General features: G+C 38.7%; 1 protein-coding gene across 11 annotated transcripts in view; it reads left to right on the top strand.

Moving 5' to 3' along the window:
- The window catches only part of PPP2R2C (protein phosphatase 2 regulatory subunit Bgamma), a 198,934-nt gene that overhangs the window by 161,001 nt on the left and 19,145 nt on the right, over nucleotides 1-18,788 (top strand). For all 11 annotated transcript variants that reach the window (XM_068943411.1, XM_068943407.1, XM_068943410.1 and 8 more), the window contains one exon: nucleotides 5,148-5,312. In XM_068943411.1, coding sequence (XP_068799512.1) covers nucleotides 5,148-5,312 — 165 coding nt within the window. The remainder of the gene's footprint in view (nucleotides 1-5,147; nucleotides 5,313-18,788) is intronic.

Below are 18,788 nucleotides of genomic sequence, written 5' to 3'. Positions count from 1 at the left end.
GCTTTCTAAATAAAGCCTCTGTCCTACATAGCAGTTGAATAAATGGGGTTCAGTTAATTTTTTTCCTGTAGCCTGAATCCAACTGTGTTGATGCTGTCCTCCTTACAATGAACCTAGAAATCATATTAAAAATGATTCCAAAATTACGATGCAAAATTCAGTCTTTTTTTTTTGCTATAGCTTGTGAGTTAAAAGTTTCTTTTCTACAAAATCCCATTCCTTCTAGTGTTCCCTGATGGTTTCTGGAAGAAGCAGCAGCTATTTCTTTATGCATACTTTTCACTTCAAAGGAAATTTAATCTATTTTAAGGAAAAATAGATGGCTGTTTCTGTTATCATACAAGGAAACACATCCTGGAACCTTTTTTGCTCAGCAGGAACCTTGTGTTTTTTCTGCATTCTCATTATACATGTTTGGGCATGAGCACAAAGCAGGCATGCTCATTTATATTCTAGCTGATCAAGTGAAGAAGTCTGATTAATGTAAATTTTGGATCAAGGTGAGGGTCATCATTGTAACCTGCAATGAAATAAACTATTGAATGCTTTTTCCCAGAAGGGGATATTTCTGTTATGTAAGTGGCCCAAAGGCAGTGGGACAAATCTTCCTCCTCTTGCCATCCTCGTTTTCGTATCAGCTGCTTAACAGCAGCACAAAATACTAGATTAGGACTGAACATACCAAATAACAGAATTCTGTGCTCAGATCACATCCCTCACACCACATGTGAACTGCATGTTGTTAATCATGCCTTTCCATATGTTTGTTCCTCCTTCCTCTCGCACTGTTTTGATTCCCTCCCTCTTCCTTCAGATCTTTCTTCAAAGCCTCCTTGCCCTCTCGATGAGCTCCTGTCCTGCCTGCTCTCTCTTTGATGTATTACTTCCGCTGCGGTGTCAGATTTGGCTGGAGCTGCCCGGGGTCAGGACGTGGGAATGAGCGTGTGCTTGGCACCCTTGGGTGCTGTGGAAACTGTTCTAATGGGATCTGGCTGGGATTGCCTGGGCCAGGCTGGCAGTGGGAAGAGGTGTGGCAACTGCTCTGGCTTAGGCCAGGATTGTTTTCCAGTGGGCTTCCTAGCTATGGAAACCTACTCTGTGTTAGCATCTGACTTGCGCAGCGAAGAGCGTGCCCCTCTGTATCGCTCTGTTTTCAACCCCCTGGTAAGATTTCTTTGCCTGCTACTGGTGATGTTGCAGGACGGATCAAAACAGGGTAGAGAGAAGATTAGGCAGCGTCTGCATCAAGTAACCTATAACGCAATTAAAGTCGATGTCGTGGGCCTTTTTCCTGAAGATGTGCACAGCACCTCATATAGCAGTGTAACCGTGAACTTCGGCTGAGGGTGTCTTTGTTGCCTTTATCACAGTTAACATCTGGTCTTCTAGCTCTACCAACCCAACTGTAAGAATGTCATCTCTCACCAATGTGGTCTCTAAGGCTGCTAGATTTTCATTTCCATTTTGCTGTGGGGAGCATCTGGAAAATCTGTTGGCTTCTTCATGTCTTTGTTCCATTTCACTGAGCCATGTGAGAAAGGGGAAACCTGGTATATAAGAAGATAGTAAATGGCTGGGTTAGGAGAATCTGAGACCCGTTCTATTTTTTGTGAGCAGGCAGAAATTTTCTGTTGCTTATTTCAATGTTAATGAATTAAAAGCCTGCCATTGCATCCTAGGCTTCAGAGACCCCGACAGGAAAGATCTGCTGTGGGAAAAGTTAAAGTAGCATCCACGTTGCCTGCCTGTCAGAGGAATGCTTTCTCCTGAAAGCTGGCAGCAAGGGGAACAGCAGGAACACGTGCCAATTCAGCCTTCCCTTTGTGCGAGCGTCTGCCACAGATCAAACTGCCCCGTTCTTGGCAAGCGTGCACGTGAGTGACAGCAGCATGAAGATCTTTCTCATTTGCTCAGGGAAAATCCCACCCTGCTCAAGCACAGAGACGCTAGCCTTTTTAAAACAATGGTAAACTGCTGTTTGGCCTTTCTGTCTCTTAGAAACCTTTGGTCTTAGGGTTGGTTTGTTTGGCTGGTTGGTCTTCCATGCTACATGTGGTACAACAGGAATCAGATGTGAATGTGGTATGTTAGCTGTGAACTGAGGGAGAAGGACTGTGAGCCACTGAAGACATCCCAGCGCAAGAGAAGTAGTAGTTGCAGGGGAAGTAGTTAGCATAGGAGGTGGCTGACCCTACAGGTTTGTGCTATTAGAATGGTTTTCCCTTTAGCAATGGGGTTTTCATTTAATCAGTTGCTGCCAGCTTCCTCTTTGAACTCTTCAGGTTCACCAAAGGGTCTGTTTCTGGAGCACAGTGTCTGGTCCAGTTGGTTTTATATTTTCCTGCCATGCGATGCTGTGCTTAAAAAGAAAAAAAAGACACAAAAGGGAAGATGGAAAAATAGAAATGCAAAGTGTCTCGTGGGAGATGCTTGCCCTTACCATGTCATGTTAGCTTAACTACAGTTCCCACACATCACATGTCAAGCTGTACTTGATTGTTTTCAAATAGATGGCAAAAATCATGAGAGGAGGAAAATGTTCTTTTGTGTGACACGTTCTTCTTTTGATACGTTGGTTTCTGTAGCTGTCAAAGCAAAGGCCGTTTTTCCATCTATTATTACAAATGTGTGTGGGGGTAAATCTCTTCCTTAACTCTCTATTCCTTTGATTGTTTTACTTTAATATAGGTATTACATTAATTATTTTTTCTACATGTAATGAAACAATGAGTTTTCTGTGGTGCATTTTCTGCGTGATCCTCAATAAGCAATGGGGTTGTTGCTCTCTCAGTGGAGATTTAGATTACATCTGGAAATGCAATCTGTTTCAAGTATTTTATGCTTTTCTGCTGGGAGAATGGAATATTTAATTTCATTATTCAGCATAGGATTATTCATTTTGTGCAGTGAAGGGAAATTCATCAGTATTGTCTTCAGCTTCCAGAAAAATGATACTTACCATGACTGTTTCACACACTCTATTTATATTTTATATCTTTTTCACCACTCTGCAATTATTCATCTCTGCAGAAAGGTGAAATACTTGCAATGAGTTACTGTAATTTCTCTGAACTCCTGAAAGCAGTTCAATCACTGAAAGCAATTGCTTTTACTTAAAGGTGTTTCCTGAGACACATTCACCATACAAATAACTGAATCGAGTTTTTTTTTTTTGTTATTATTCAGTAATATTTAGTGATGTTTTATAAGAGGAGGTAAATCAATGTTGCTGTGTCTTAACATTCATTGCACTAATATTAATCATGAGGGATTCTTGGAGATGGATGCAAATGTAATACTGTAAGTGGGAATGCAGTTGAAATGCAACGTTAATTCATTCTTCCTTGTTATTAAATGTCACAAGATATTCATTGTTTTACTGATACTTTCTTTTTAAAGCCATTTGGTGTTTGAAAAAAAAAGGAGAGAAAAACGTCAGTGTGATGCTGTGGTCTACGTAAAGTTATTGAGATAATTGTCTCTAAATCTTTCATATTGTTATGTTTAATTTCACTGTAGTGCCGCTAAGTCTACATTTTGGGGAAAGATCAAGTATTAAGTGTAAAGTTAGTGAAAGACGGTACCCTGCTCCCACAAAAATCAGTTAAAGGTTTTCCGTTTACTTCAGTGGGAATAAGAACAGGCTTAATATCATGACATATGACTTGCCATCAGTAAAAGAGATTTTCACATTTATCTTATCCCCCGAGATGTTTAAAATTTGAATGTCAGTTGATTCAAATTTTATGGGGAATCCAGGCACTGAGATGATTTGTGTGTAGGGCGCAGAACTGGCACTCAGTGATCAGGGTTTGTTCTGTCATATATTTCCCGTGTGACCTTATGCAAATCATTTATTGCCTCTCTTAGAGCCTCATCAATAAAATAGGGTAATGTTACTTTTCTTTTTGTTTGAAGGGTTAGTTAACAGTTAGATGGCTTATTTACAGTGGATTGATAAAGGCTATATGAGAATACACAGTCTTACTTAAACGTACTGCTTTACATATACGTTCTTCTTTCCTTTTATGTCTCCACAATTATTACTTTCTTACAGCTCTCTTGTGGGACTCTTCCCTTCATTCTTTGCTTTATGAGCAATCTTCCGTGACCTGGCCTTCTCCTCCAAATATGCTTGTCAGGTCTTTCCTGGGTTTTATGCTCACCAAAGCAGGTAATATATATGAGTGGATATATATGTGTGCATAATGTGAGCTATATTTCGTGTGTATAATCTTTGATGATCAAACTGACAGTTCTGTGCTTGGGAAACTAGATCTTTGATATTTTTTTGTTCCAGATGTGTCCAGCTAAGTGATTCAGGTGTGCAGTTCTTAATCGCAGAAACTCATATTGATTTCAGGAGTAAGCATCTTTCTTCCCACTGTACAAAATATGCAAAAAAACCCAAGACTGCCATTTCAAATACTTCTTCCTGAGGTGTTCAAGGCTGAGTATAGCAAAACCAATGCACACTGTTATGTTGTATCCGTAGAAACCCTGATTTTTTTTAAAGGATATTATATTAGTATATGTTCTCACGAAACTTCCTGCATACACACTTCTGTGTTTGTCTACATTTGCCTTTGCAAAAATGAACATTTGTTGTTTTAGGCCTTTAGCTTAAGGTATATGCATTATTTAACTTAAGCTGCATGATCATAAAAGGCAGCAAACCTTTACCAGGGGGAGCAGATCTGAGCTGTACGTTGTTCCCTATCAATCAGTATTATCTGAAATAAAGCAGTAATTTCAATAGTAGTTATGGGGAAATAATGCTGGCTATAATTAACAGAGAAATACAGGAGAGTTAGCTACCTGCTCTTTTTTAGTTTTAATGGAAACTAGAATTCCAAAGCCTTTAAAATATCATTTCTTTGACCTCCTTGTTTGCACAGCATGGGCAGCTGACCTACTAATGGCGTCTACTGTAAAACTGTTATTGACTCTTGATGGGTTTGATCTAGATGGTGCAGATACGGAATTAAAAAAAAAAAAAAAGCCCTACTGCCAAACAAATGAGTCTGTCTTTACATAAAAGTATTAAAGGCATGGACATTTCGATAAGCATGCTATCTTCAAGAAATGGTGAGAGTCATAATTTACCTGAGAACAATTGCGTTTTCCTTAATGAAACTTCTATTCAGACATTGTAGATATAAAGCCAGCCAATATGGAGGACCTGACAGAAGTGATTACAGCCTCTGAGTTTCATCCCCATCATTGCAATCTCTTTGTCTACAGCAGCAGCAAAGGATCGTTGAGACTCTGCGACATGAGAGCATCAGCCCTCTGTGACAAACATTCCAAGCGTAAGTCCCTGCTTACGTTTTGCTCCCAATGTTCTTAACGGCTCATTATTCACGGGCAGTATGTGCATGTGTGCATGCCACCCAGCGTGTTAGCTTCTTAGTTGTGGGCACAGTTGAAAAGAAAACAGCAAAAAAATGGAGGAAAATTTTCTCATCCATAAGAATATGATCAAAACCCTTGAAAAGGGTCACTTCTATGACTGGTGCCTCTTGTGATTCTTATTGCAGTGAAGAACCTACAGCTGTCTAGCTGACAGGTGATTCTCATGCAATATTTTGAGTATGGAGAAATAAGTAGATGATGATATTGTTTTGCTACTGTTCTGAATACTGGAGCAAGTAAATTTTGTCATCTAATCTGCCTTCAAAATTTTGAATTCATTTTCCAGATTCCAAAATGTTGAAGTCCTCCTGAAAATTTCATCCAGTCCCCAAATGTATTTTGTCAGTGATGTATTTGTTCGCTATAGGAAATACTTAATGCGATAACTAATAATGGGCAATTCAAAAAAGATACTGTGCTGTCATAGAAGGTGTTGTCATGTCCTAATATGTTCTCATGTGGCCTTGTGAGACCTATTGAGAGAAGGTGTCACTAATTCATGACAGTATATATTTGAAAGTTTCATAAGAGCAAGGAGGTAAAACGCGTTGCTGTCTTTGTTCTCAAAGTAAAGGACGAAGGAAAATGTATGTTTATAATGTCTGGCTATCAAATCTTTATAGTCCAGATAAGACAGAATATGGTTCTTGCCACCAGTAATCTGACAAGCCCGGGCACTTGCCTTGCACGAACAGCCTGTTTATTCCTGGTCTTCTGAGACTGAAAACGCAAGACTAAGGCATTGTGTCGTGTGGTCGTTTCCTATGAGGAGCTGCGAACTTAATGAACCTGGTGGCTGTGCTTGAGCCAGGTGCTTCTAGGACGATTCCATCTCACAGAATCTGGTCCACAGTTTCCTTGGCTATGCTGAATCATTGGGAAGAAACCTAGGAGGTATTCTCTTAGTGCAGAGGGCACATAAGAGATTTTTGTATCAATTAATTGCCACTTGAGCCCTTTGAGGTGCATGGGTCTTGTTACTCAGAAATAAAAAAAATGTGAAGACTTAAGTGAGGCATAAGTCATGCACAGACTTAGGACAGAAGTTTTTTTTTTTGTTTGTTTGTTTTTTTACTGGAGTAGATGTAGTAGAGTCTTTGATTAGACCTTTTGGCTGCAAGGAGAAATGGTCCTACTCAAAACCTCTTACAGTGTGATCTCCAATTATAGAAAATAACCTTTTGGGAAATTTACCTTTGTTAGCTGTATCCTCTTATAGTGGGAATTCAATATCATGGAGTGAAATGGGAGCATAACACCATCTGGGGCATTGTTTTGAGTTATCCTGTCCCACTTAAATTTTTTTTCTCCATAATGCTTTCATTTCTCCCTGCTAATAAGGCCTCCTTGTCCCTGTAACTCGGTACCAAATGCCAATCATAACCTCTTAAAACACCAATACAGTAACCGTGGATAAAAAGAAGGCATTTTATGCCAGAAGAGAGCGCAAGGTCTAATGGTCATTGATTAAACCCTATTTTCCGGATCTATGATTTAGAAAATAGCCATTTAATGTAGCATTGCTGCACTGAACCCAAGTCAAGCACGCTGAGGAGCTGAGTATGTAGAGCACGTGCAATACGAAATTGATAAGGTAACGGTAGACCTTTCAATGTGTTACAAGGAATACTGCTGATTGGACTGGTTTGAGTATAACTCTCAGAGATATGCAACACTAATTATGTAAAGCCTGTAGCAACCTAAATGGAGATGCTTTAAAAAACAAACAATCAGGGAAATCAAATATTTGCAGAATCATCTCTCTAGTACCTTCACTGTGAATCTGATTCCTCTTTACACTTGCTTTATACATGGTGTACGTGCATGATCAGTACCCTACTCTCCTAGCTTAACTCGCGTCCACACCCTTCCCCGTAACTGACTCTACCTCTTAGCTAAAACATTTGTTGACTGTGACCACTGTGCAGCCTCACTTTCTGTCACGCAATCCTACTTTCTTCATTCAGTTTAATGTCGCTATGATCTGTATTTCAGATGCTGTTCTGAGACTAATCGATCTAGATGTTTTTAGGGATAAATAAGGTCCAATGAAAAACTTAAAAAAACACCTGGTTGCTGAGCTTTGTGAACTTTGGGGTTTACTCCTTTTTCAGATCCTTTTATTACCCAGATCTCTACAGTTGGCTGAAGTCAGTTGCAGCTTTTGGGGGAAGTCTCCTTCCATTTGTACAAGTCTAGAGAGTGCCATAAATAATTACTGTGCTATCTTGTATAATTAAATTACATACTTAGTATTCATAGCGTAAGTCACTGGCACAGGATGTTAATAAGTTACAGTTCTTGAAGATTTCCGGTTTGCTAAGGTCCATGGCAAAACCTCTCTGTTCAGGATTAGTGGCAGCAAAGCCACAGGGTTTCCCTTATTAAAGTTTCATGGCTCTGACATGGAAGAGGCAAGAGGCTTCCATACCTGTTCAACCTTGGTGCCTATGCTGAAATTTATGAGCAAGCTGCCAATTTGTGGGATGAGTTGTAATGGGGACCTCTGTCTCATAGAAAAATGAGCTTAGGCCACCAAATCCATCCATAAGGCATTGAAAGATATCAGATCAGTACTCAAGTTTTAAATGGTCATGAGATACTGATAAGGTGTGATAAAATGCATTGTTTTTCCAATGGAAACCGGTTCTTTCTAACATCTTCTCTTTAATAGATCATCAAACGCTGGGCAAGCAAGCAGAAATGAAACATGTGACCATTACAAATGGATATACAGGAAAGCCCAGTCTGTAACAGCAGAGCAGATACATACATAATACTGTCCCATGTTATTATCAGACTTTGCAAGTAGTGGGAGAGAATTCCATCGACATATTCTGAAGAGGAGGAGCAAAAAAAAAGAGATACATGTCCCTGTTTATTTGGAATATTAGGGGGATGGGAATAAGAGAGGTGGTGTTCCTAGCAATCCGCAAGGTTATGGGTAAAGATTTAAAATGGATTGGAATGTCAGTCTCAAGCAGGAAGAAACAGGGAGTTAATTTAAATGATTTGGAAGCTTTCATTTAAGGGCATTTAAAAATTACCCTACATGGTGAAACACCCAAAGGTTGTCTTTGTGCAGTTATTCAGGCAACATGCATGGCAATGCAATGTAGAAAGAAGGCAGGATACTGGAAATCTGTGGCAGTAGTGAAAAATGGTAGTAACAGCTGAAAAGGTGTCATTATTAGAGCAGTTAGCTGGCAACATCCAAGAAATAAAAGAGCTCCCTGCCCCCCTACCAATTCCAAAACTGTTTGAAATTCTCATGAACAGGATTCAGATAATGAAGAAGACAAACAAAAAGATACTGTTGCAATCAAATCATTCTAACTAAAAGAATACTTATAGCACTATAAAACACAAGTGTTCAATTAACTGATAGTTGCTAATTTGGTTTGATCTTCTGTTGCTATTATTATGCTCCTTATAAACATGAACGAGGATAATATCTTCCAGACAGTTTATAGACTAAATAGGTACATATGACTGTTTTAACAAATCACCTGAGAAAACAGGCAGTAGAAGAAGACTGAGCCTGGACATGTGAAGTCTGAAGTCTGAGAGAAATGAAAAGCTTTTTTCCGTAGTTCGTCAGAATCATTAAACTCGGAATTATTAAGTGATAAATGGAAACTGCACATTCCTGCAACATGGAAATTTAAGTGACTCAAGAGCATAACCCTCACTGATATTCAATGTGACATCATTAATATCTTAAAGTCATTACATACTTCAGAAAATGTGGCCTCAGAAGATGAATCTACTTAAATGATATATGTTGCTTTAAGGGTTTTTTTTAGTTTTCATTTCTTAATATGCCTTTGTAGACTAAAAAACTATTTCTGATTATCCATTACCCATGTGCAAAGTTTGATTAAAAAACAAAAATAAAAAGAAGATGGAAAAGCTGCAGTTTCAAGTTTATTGTTGCACCAAGAGTGCCATGGTGGTCTTTAAAAGGCAAACCTTGGCGGTACATAATGCAGGTAGTTCACGTTTTCGATTCTCCATTCACGCTTCGCAAGTGTCTAACGTCTGGGTCTCAAACAGGCCATTTCAAGGCCCTTTTTGTCTCCGTGCACTTCCCAATGTGCTAAAAGCACTGGCCAGCTTTAAAATGAGCTGGCAAATCCGAAGCCTGTTGTGGGCTCTTCCCGGAGAGCATTTGACTAAGGAAGCATTTGTAGATAGATGACAGACAATCTTAACATCTACCTTCTCTGGACTCTTCCAAAGTAGGGCCAGAACACATCAGCTGATGCCTTCCCCACTGCCCTAGGATGGGTAACAAACATCTTAAAGGTATAAACTGATCTTCAGAGCAAAGCAGAGTGAATTTTAGGTTTGATTTGTGACCCAAAGATGTTGTGGTGTCACTTTTTCCCTTGAGAGCCCTTTTCTGCATTTTTATTTGAAATTAAGCCATGAAAGAAATGTCAGTCCTTCCATTAGGATAAATGCCATTATCCTATCAGTCTGGCAGTTAACTGAGTTTGGTTATCTACTGTTTTTTGAGATCATCTTTAGTTTTAAACTTAAGAATTCAGGACCGTGGAAGTAGCCAAACCACAAATCAAAGAAAGTCTGCTTGAACATGTTAAATTTTAAAAACAAAATGAATTATATTTGCCAGCCTTTTATGGGAGGTTGCAGTTGCAGAGATGAGACAGCTTTCAGACCTCTAACTGAATATGGATTATCCTTCATTTGAAACAGAGAACAACTAGATGCACAAAAAAGCCTGTGACAAAACATCCCTGGTGGATTTGCTAATTATTATTGACCTTTCCAAATGAATGATGCTTATTATACGACTAGAAAAGAGACAACTTGTTTTTCTTTTATCTAAGCTTTACATTTAAAATATGCTTTTTATTTCTGCATCTGGTCTTACATCAGGTTGTCATCTGAGAGACAGCCAACCGTTTTCCCTTTGTGCATGAGAGGCCACTGTCAAAGTAATGTCCACTTCAGACAAGATCTGTGAGGTTTCATGTGACAGGAGTGAAACTTATCTGAGCTTCCATAATGATAAAGGCTTGTTCTCCTTAGCCTAATTTGGGATTTATTTTCTAAGCAGGCACTACAAAAGTGTATATTCATTGCTGGTTTTATATCCTCAGTGAAAAAAATGTGCCTGTATCCTGATAATTTTGTAATTATGACTGTCACTAAAGATCTGTTATTACAATTTCACACATACTAAACTAGATCCTGAAAGGGATCCTTCCTTGTGCAGGAATCCCATTGAAATTCGGTGTGAGATTGCCTGAAGCATTGGCTCCACAGCTTCCGTTCTGTTCAGTTTAGATGAGTGTATAATAAAGGCGTTTAAAACATGGGTGATGAAAATTAGAAAGTGCTGCTACAGAAATAGGATTGCATCTGTATAGTATTTCCTCCACTTGTATAAAATATATTCAAATTAAATGGGCATAAGAAAAAATCTGTTTACGTACTTATAGCTGTCATATAGTAAGAGGAAAGAGAAAAGCCTGAAGCAATGGTAAATGATTTATGATTGAAGAGGTGTTTCGTTAACCCCTCTCCCCCAAACACGGATAAAGCAAATAATTGCTCTGAGATTGCTTTAATTATTCAGTCTATTAAAATTCCTGTCTTGTTTGCTTAATTTTTTAATAGCAACAAAAATTGCTTTTCGTCATCTCTCGAAACCAGCATTATTCTGTCAAGATGCTGTTTTACTGGGAAAAAAAGCATCTATTGCTAACCTTATATATCAAGATCTCAAAGACTTATGCATGTATTTTGCTGTACACAAGGAATAGTTTTATGTCCCATCAGCTTCCATGGGGTAGCTCACAATACATGGCATTAAACATGCACATCAGCCTTTGTGAGGTTGAGGCTTAACGATGCTTGATCTTCCAGTTTACCCTCACGTATTTTCACTTCCTCGTTGTCTTTAGCACCATTTCTCTTTATTAACAAAGTCACTGGCAAAGTTGCATTAATATAAGCAACTCTGTAGTGAAGCTCCCACCCACTGATCTTTAGCTATTGATCTGGCTTTGCCTTTCAGCGCTAATGCACTATCCCTGGTGGTTTGCGGCGAGCTGCAGCAACTCACTGCAGATGGTAAAACAGATTCTTAAATATTGATTTGAGGCTCCGCTTTCAAAAGTCACGCTCTCCGGGGTATTGATGAGAAGCCTGGTTTTGATAATGGGTCATTGGATAAAGGAGTGCTTTGCTGTGGGGGGGATTTCAGTCTCGAGGTGTGGGGCGGTTGCAGAAACTTGCCCTTACTCAAAGAAGGAAAATGATGTGTAAATGAACAAGGTGGGAGGAGGTGCACTCAGAATTAATTTACTGGAATATAAAAAGATAGCAACTTTTTTTGGTTTAAAACAAGGTGAGCAACTACAGAGTGATTGGCCTACAGTAATATAAAACTTTGTTAAATAATTCTGGTTAGTTATTTATACTTCATGTTATCAAATAATTGTATTTTAGATTGCATATTAAGGTAGATTCAACAAATTTCATCCGCGAACACGTATATTAATGTAGAACAGGAAGGTAAGATTTTCACATCAGGAAAACAAAGCTGATGTGAAAGGATTTCTGAGGGAGGTGAATGTATGAGTGGATTAGCTGAGTATAAGATAATAAAACATTCAGGGATAGTGAAGGATAAAGTAAATAATAATAGTGAATCGATCTATGATCCTAAACAATGAAGTTAATGCATCTTAAAGAGACCATGAATTTCAGAGACACCTTTGCAATTGATCTTAATTCACTTAGAATGAACTCGGGAGCTATTTGCTATGAAACCCTAACGTAGATTATAAGCAGTGTATAAGAATAGCTGTACAGGGGCAGACCAGGGCGCCTTTTATTGCAGTAGTGTGACTCTGGTAGTGGTCAATAGCAGCATCAACAGAAAATGTAAGAACAGAGCAAACACGTAATCTTCAGCCTTTAGACGGAAGACTTTAGAGAGAGCTAGCTTCTTTCTGTTTGACAGTGTTCAAGTGGATGGATTTTTTTCCCTTGAATTTATACAGTTGTTTTTATGCATGTGTATAATTTTACCATTCATATATCTTTTAGCAAAGACTTCTATGGCTTTATTAGGCATAGTGTGAAGGACCATTTGCTCCTGTCTGCTTTGTTTGTACCGCTTCCTAGTTTCATTTGGTGACCCTTCTTGTTGAGTGGAAGAGACAGTGGACAAAGTGAACTGTCGCTCCCCATCCATCCTCTCCACGCCGCTTGTAATTACAGTCCTCTCCACATGGTCTTTCCTAGGCTGAGGAGGCCCAGTCTGTGAAGCCACGGCCCGCATGTCAGTCACTCCGTACTTCTGATCATTCTTATTCCCCGTTTTTGTGTCGCCTTCAGATCTGTACCATTTTAGAAAGGAGACAAGCATAGCTCGAGATGTGAGCACATCTTGAAGCTGAATGGCACCAGAATGATGCTTTCTGTTTGCTCTCTGTTTCTTTCTAATTTAGATTTGCTTTTTGACCACTACTGGGCATTTCATAGATCTGTGATAACTCCAGGATGTCCTGAGTGGTAAAAATAGGTTCAGAATCTGTCTACGTATAAAGCTAGAATTTTTTTGAGTGTTTCTCTCTGTATTTCATTACCTGGAATTCCTCTCCCCATTTTATTAACCAGTCATTCAATACCGCAGAAAACTGCATTTCTTCTTAGTCTTTCCTATATGGAGTAATTTGGTATTATCAACAAGCTTTTTCAGCACATTATTTACTTCCTTTTCCAGATCTTAATTTTAATTATTTTGATCAGCACAGAACCCTGCAAAACTTTACTGGCAACCTCTCTGATGTGAAAACTGATCATTCCTCGTCTTCATTTCCGTCTTTTATCCAATTACTTCTGCAGACTAGAACATTTCCTGTTATTCAGTAGTTGCTTACTCTGTGAGTCTTTATGAGGGATCTGATTAAATTTCTCTTGGAAACTTAAGTCGGCTGTATCAGTTGGATTTCAGTTCTTGACTCTTCTAAGAATTCAAAAAATCGTTTTTTGTGGTTTTATATGAGCGATTTACCAGTATGGTAACTATGAAGTGGTATACATTTTCCAGTAAAATTTGTCTTGGAAAAATATATGGAATTAGAAGTGACATCTGTACCAAAAGTTAGGCAATTAAATTTAATAAAATGCCATTCAGATTGGAAATGGCTTCTAGTGAGGCAAAGATAATTAATACTTCAGTTGTTTCTTCAACATGTACACAAATGCCAGATGTTAATTGCAAAAGTTCTGACAAAATAATCTTTAGAGACTTTTAAGAAATTCACCAGTAGCCATAAATATACTCCATACTGGTGTATGTTTAAGTCATTTGCAAGATTTTTAGCTTAGGATCATATTTTCTGAAAAAAAGATTTCATTAGTATGACCATATATATAGGGAAAAATGTTTAAAATTTTTATTTATCAGCTAAAAAGAGATTATATTGGTTCGTGTTCCGTTCTGTTTACCAATTGCTGTGGCTGCTCTGCAAAGATGGGGGAGATTCTGTTCATTTCAAAGTACCATTTTTCAGTACATTTTAGTCAGGTGTTGCAATCATTTTCATTTGGGATCTGAAATGAAAGAGAGGCTTGATCTAGAAGATAAGTTGTTTGGCTTGGGACAGCGTCTGTTTTCTATGCTTATAAAACTTCAAGCCTAGTGAGAGGTTACCTGATCCACTAACAGCATTTCTAGGTCCAACTGAAATACATATATTGTGCTTTTACGGGTGTAACTCAGAGGTTATATGTAAAAAGTCCTTAATTCAGCGTAACTGCAAACTGTATGCCTGCCTGAATAATCGAAAGGAAAATTCTTCTTCTCGTGTCCCAGGACCGTCCCTGGCTCTGGCTTCTGCAGCCCACCCGCTCCGCAGTAATCCCGCTCTCCCTTTCACCCATTCGTAGCTGTGAGCCTTCAGCAAGAGCTGGAGAACTTTCTGCATCCGGTCGCTGTCTTTGGAGGGGGAGAGTGAGCTGTTATTTCATGGTGCCTGTTTTCTGAGAACAGTCCTTAAAGGGGTGGGCGCAGGCTGGACGTGTGAAAATACAGCTGTCGTTATCTTTTCGATATCTACGATGCCTTTTGTTACCGACAGAAGGAGTCAGCAGTGAGGAGCCAGTTGTCCAGGTTCACTTTTTCATCCAGTTGTTTCTGAATGTTGCAGAAATGGATGTTTCCATGGCAGGATACCAGCTATTAACAGCATCCTCTAGAAAAACGTTTAAAAGTTTTTACATGTTCTTAAGCAGAAAAGGAAGTAGCCTCAGAAGAGGCTTTGTTTTTCCATTATCCGGAATGACTTTTTAGGCAGCTTATCAGCTCATCTTATGAGTGATGAAATTTCTTTACAGCTCTGTGGAGTTCCTTTCATCTTAGAAGTTTTTGTTTTTTCCTCTTTTCTTTAGAGAATCAAGTATTCTGAAATATGTATAAGCGTGAGCCATCTTTAGTTTTCTTTTAAAATCTATTTGTCTCTGTAATAGCAAAAAGTTGTTTTTGATCTGTATTTTTATTCTGCTTTTGATCTGCAGCAACAGAAATTCCAAGGTTTGCGTCTTTGTGCCTTAGGAGCATGTGGTATTATCATGGTCTTCTCCTTTGCTCTCTCCTTTTTTCTCTTTGTTCTGTTTACTGATATTTCATAGAAAACCTTGAAATTATCATCAAGAGCTCAGACCACGATAAGAAAATTTTGTCAAAGCTTATACTCCAGGTTTCTCCTTTTAAAAGCAATGAAAAATTTGTATAACTGAATATAGTTGATGTTTCTTTTATTTCATCGATCCATTATGCACTTATAAATTCCTGTAGAAAATAAAAATTAGCTTCAGATAAAATTTCATTATATTACATAGATAGCTTTTCTAGCCCCTGCCCCGTATTATCTGAGATATTGTTAATGTTTTCTCTTTAAATAGATCATCCTTTTTGTTTTGAAAAACACTATTCATGTTTGTATTTTGGAACTATTTGCTTTGCAGCAGTTCTCTGAGGAGCTTTTGTTTTTGTTTCATCCAACTGAAACTGTGAAGGTAACAGAAAAATGGGAGGTGAAGTTTGAAAATAGCACTAGCTGAGGTCCTTCAATGTAATTCATGATAAAATATCATGAATATTCCTTGTTGAGGTGATTTTGAGAGGAATACAGGATTGCTTGTGCTATATTGGATTGTGATACTGCACCCACTCTATGAACTATTTTTAGCATTATTATTTTTTTAAAGTTCACCTATGCCAGAATTTACTCCCTTGAAAGATTAAAGCCCAGCCTAGCAACAAAAATAATAATTTTAAGTGGTATTGCAGTGTAGAGATCCCAATGACTCCTTCAAAAACGTGCATCCTTGGAAATGGATTCAGCAAAACAAAGAGGAAAAAAAACTTTTGTGGGAACAAGGCTTTTTTATTACGTTTTCTGAGGCAGAAGTTACATTTTGCCTATTCTTGGGATGATGGCTGGGTAACTCCTAAAATAACACTGCTTGCTGTTTTTCAGAGGAGTGTACACAAGGCTCTTTGATCTATCATTTTCCTGTGCTCCTAACTCCTTGATATCCCTCTCTAATCTGCCACAGTGATGTATTTGGGAAACTTGTATATTGTTTTGCACTGAAAGGTAGCTAGTGATGCCAAAGAGGAAGGCAGTGTTGGTGGTTCCTAGGAGGTCTCTCCCCAGACCACTGCGGTGGGATTTGAAAGGAAGCTGCGTGAGATGTGTCTTATCCCAGGTGTGTGCCTTTCAAACGTACGGACTCAGGCCCGTATTAAAACAAAGGGGAAATTACAGTGGCATCACCTACCACCTCACCTACCAGTTGAGAGCCAGAAGAATAATGGGGGAAGCATCCTATACACCTGCTCTGCTCTTATGTTCTGCTCTGCACTTTTGGCCTTTATCTGGAAGGGAAGCTGCGTGAGATGGACCTTCTGGCCTACTGTAACTGTTTTTCCTTTGTTTGTTTGTTTGTTTTTAACTTTAGGCATCAGCATATATTTCTGCATGATAAGTACACGCCTTAGGAGTGCCTTTTCTATGCACTGATTTTAAGGACAGTCTCTATGTCTACATTAGCTCAGGGAAATTCTACATTAAGGATCACTGAATTTTTTTTTTTGAAAAGAGACAAAAAGGCAGGACTGATTTTCAGCTGATAGCAGTTCTGTCTGAGAAAGAAGCAGCATATTTTTATGCGACAGATTTTCTTCAGCATTCAGGGAAACAGTGCCCTGGCAAGTATCCTTCACCCAACCCAGCCTTCTCTACAAAGTCTGAAATTACTTCTATGAAAAGCTACCCTGGTTTTTACCCTGGGAGCAGGAAGCTAAGCAGAAGGTGTGAGCATTTCTGTTTCCCTACCCAGACTTCCCAGCTAAGCCATGTCCCTGCCTGAGGAGTGGGGAGCAGGAATGATGTCTTCCTGGGAGGCTTTGCTGCAGCTTTGGCTGTGCTTGGAGATGTGCTCGGCGTCACTCCGTAATCCTAGGACATTTCTGTTTTCCTGTTGTCAAGGCCATATTTAAGTGTCACGAGAAAGCTCGATACACCACAGCGTTTGTGGTTGCTATGTTCATTAGCTTGCAACTAGATAGGTAGTTTTATATCTTTTATATAATTAGCACCGAAAAGGCTTTCAAGAGCAATATTAATGAAAGTTAAATACCCTTTTTCATTACAAAACTTAGTTATTAAGTAATTAATCAAGAAATTAATAGAGTAATCTGATAGACTTTCTAATTGAATTTCAGCGAAGTTCTGTTTCCAGCTTCTGGTCTAACAAGATCTGTTTAGATATAGAAAAGTAAGGTAAATTTGAAGCCTCTTATGTCCTTGGTGCTGATTGCCCCTGTGGCATAAGAGCAGCCTTCAAAGGGTAAGTCTAAACTTTAATGGACAGAGGTTGTGTTTTCAGTGCATGTTGGCAAATCTGATTTTGCTAGCTAACTTCAAAATATATGTGAAAATAAAGCGAACGGTGAGCTAATACCATGTAGTCTCCTATCAGCTTGAAAAGGCCAGGGTTGAATTGGTATTGCTTGCCTGAACGAAAATCAAAGTTATAACACCTTCAGTACCATTCTGTCTCCAGTTACCTAACTTCCACTAGCGAAACTGAACTAAGACTATACCTTTCTTTTCCAGCGTACACATACCCTTATACTAACACTGAAACCAGAGATAGCTAAGAGCCTGGGGTGGTATATCTCACCTTCATTTCCTTAGGCCAATGCCTTGTTTTAACTGTTCAGGCATAGGCTGCTAGTTGCTGAGCTTTCCCTGTAATGCTGAGACTCACTGCTTGGTTTCCTCTGACAGTTTTCCTGGTTTGGCTATGGTGAGCTATCTGCAAAGAATTGCTGCTACTAAATTTGCTGCCGCTACCTTTCTTTCTGCAGTTTAATTAATGTAGGATTTTCCAGTACTCACTGTGGCAAGCACAGGAAAGCATTAAATAGTGCAGATAAGGGATGGAATGGTTTAATCTCATTAATGGTCATCTTAACAAAACGTAGAGCATCAAAGTACTAATATTGCTCCTCTTATAATCATTGGGGGTTTGATTAGACTTACAGAGCCTTGTAGATGGAGTAACTGAGAAAATTTATCTCAGCTGTAAATGGAGGGGTAGTATGGTGGGTTTTCTGTTTTGTTCCTGGTTTAAATAGCAACTTCACATCATAATTAGGAGGATGAAATTCCTGACAACGAAGTGCATAGTTTGGACAGATTAAAGGGAAGAGGTATGAGAAACGATAATTGCTTTGTGCTTATCAGACTTCTATTGAAAATTTGACAGGATAATTACAAAATATCTGCTTTGCAGAATGTCTAGGCAAATTTTTAAAGAGCTATTTAAAGTTGTTCATTTACAGTCTGTCTGAAAAGAAAAGTTTTTTTCCCCCTTTTTGAAGTAGTTCATTACCGTTTAGATGTGTTGTACATGTTCAAATATAGAGCTTATTCCCATGTGCATGCCTGGTTGCATTTCACTGCCCACGCCCAAAGAAAATTGCCCATAATTTTTTGCGTTACCCCTCATGCTTCGCCCACATACTCACCCTGAACTTTCAGCAGAACATTATTTCACCTGATGGAAACTCGAACCTTGTTGCTTTCAACAGTCTGAATCACAGTCATAGATAAATGACTTCAGAGAAAAATATTCCAGTGGACTACCTCAAAAAGTCTGTTTTGACTGACAGCAGGAAGTTGTTCTACTTTCTGAACCTTTTCATATCTCAGCAAATAGCTTCTCTTTACCCACTTTTGCAACTTGGAAATGACGGCCACCAAATTCCCAATTTCCAAAGAATATTCCAGACATAGGTGGGCAGACTCCTACTT

The sequence above is a fragment of the Struthio camelus genome, chromosome 4, assembly GCF_040807025.1.
Source record: "Struthio camelus isolate bStrCam1 chromosome 4, bStrCam1.hap1, whole genome shotgun sequence".
NCBI lineage: Eukaryota > Metazoa > Chordata > Aves > Struthioniformes > Struthionidae > Struthio > Struthio camelus.
The sequence above is the reverse complement of the archived record's forward strand: the minus strand, read 5'-3'. Positions and strand labels throughout refer to the sequence as shown.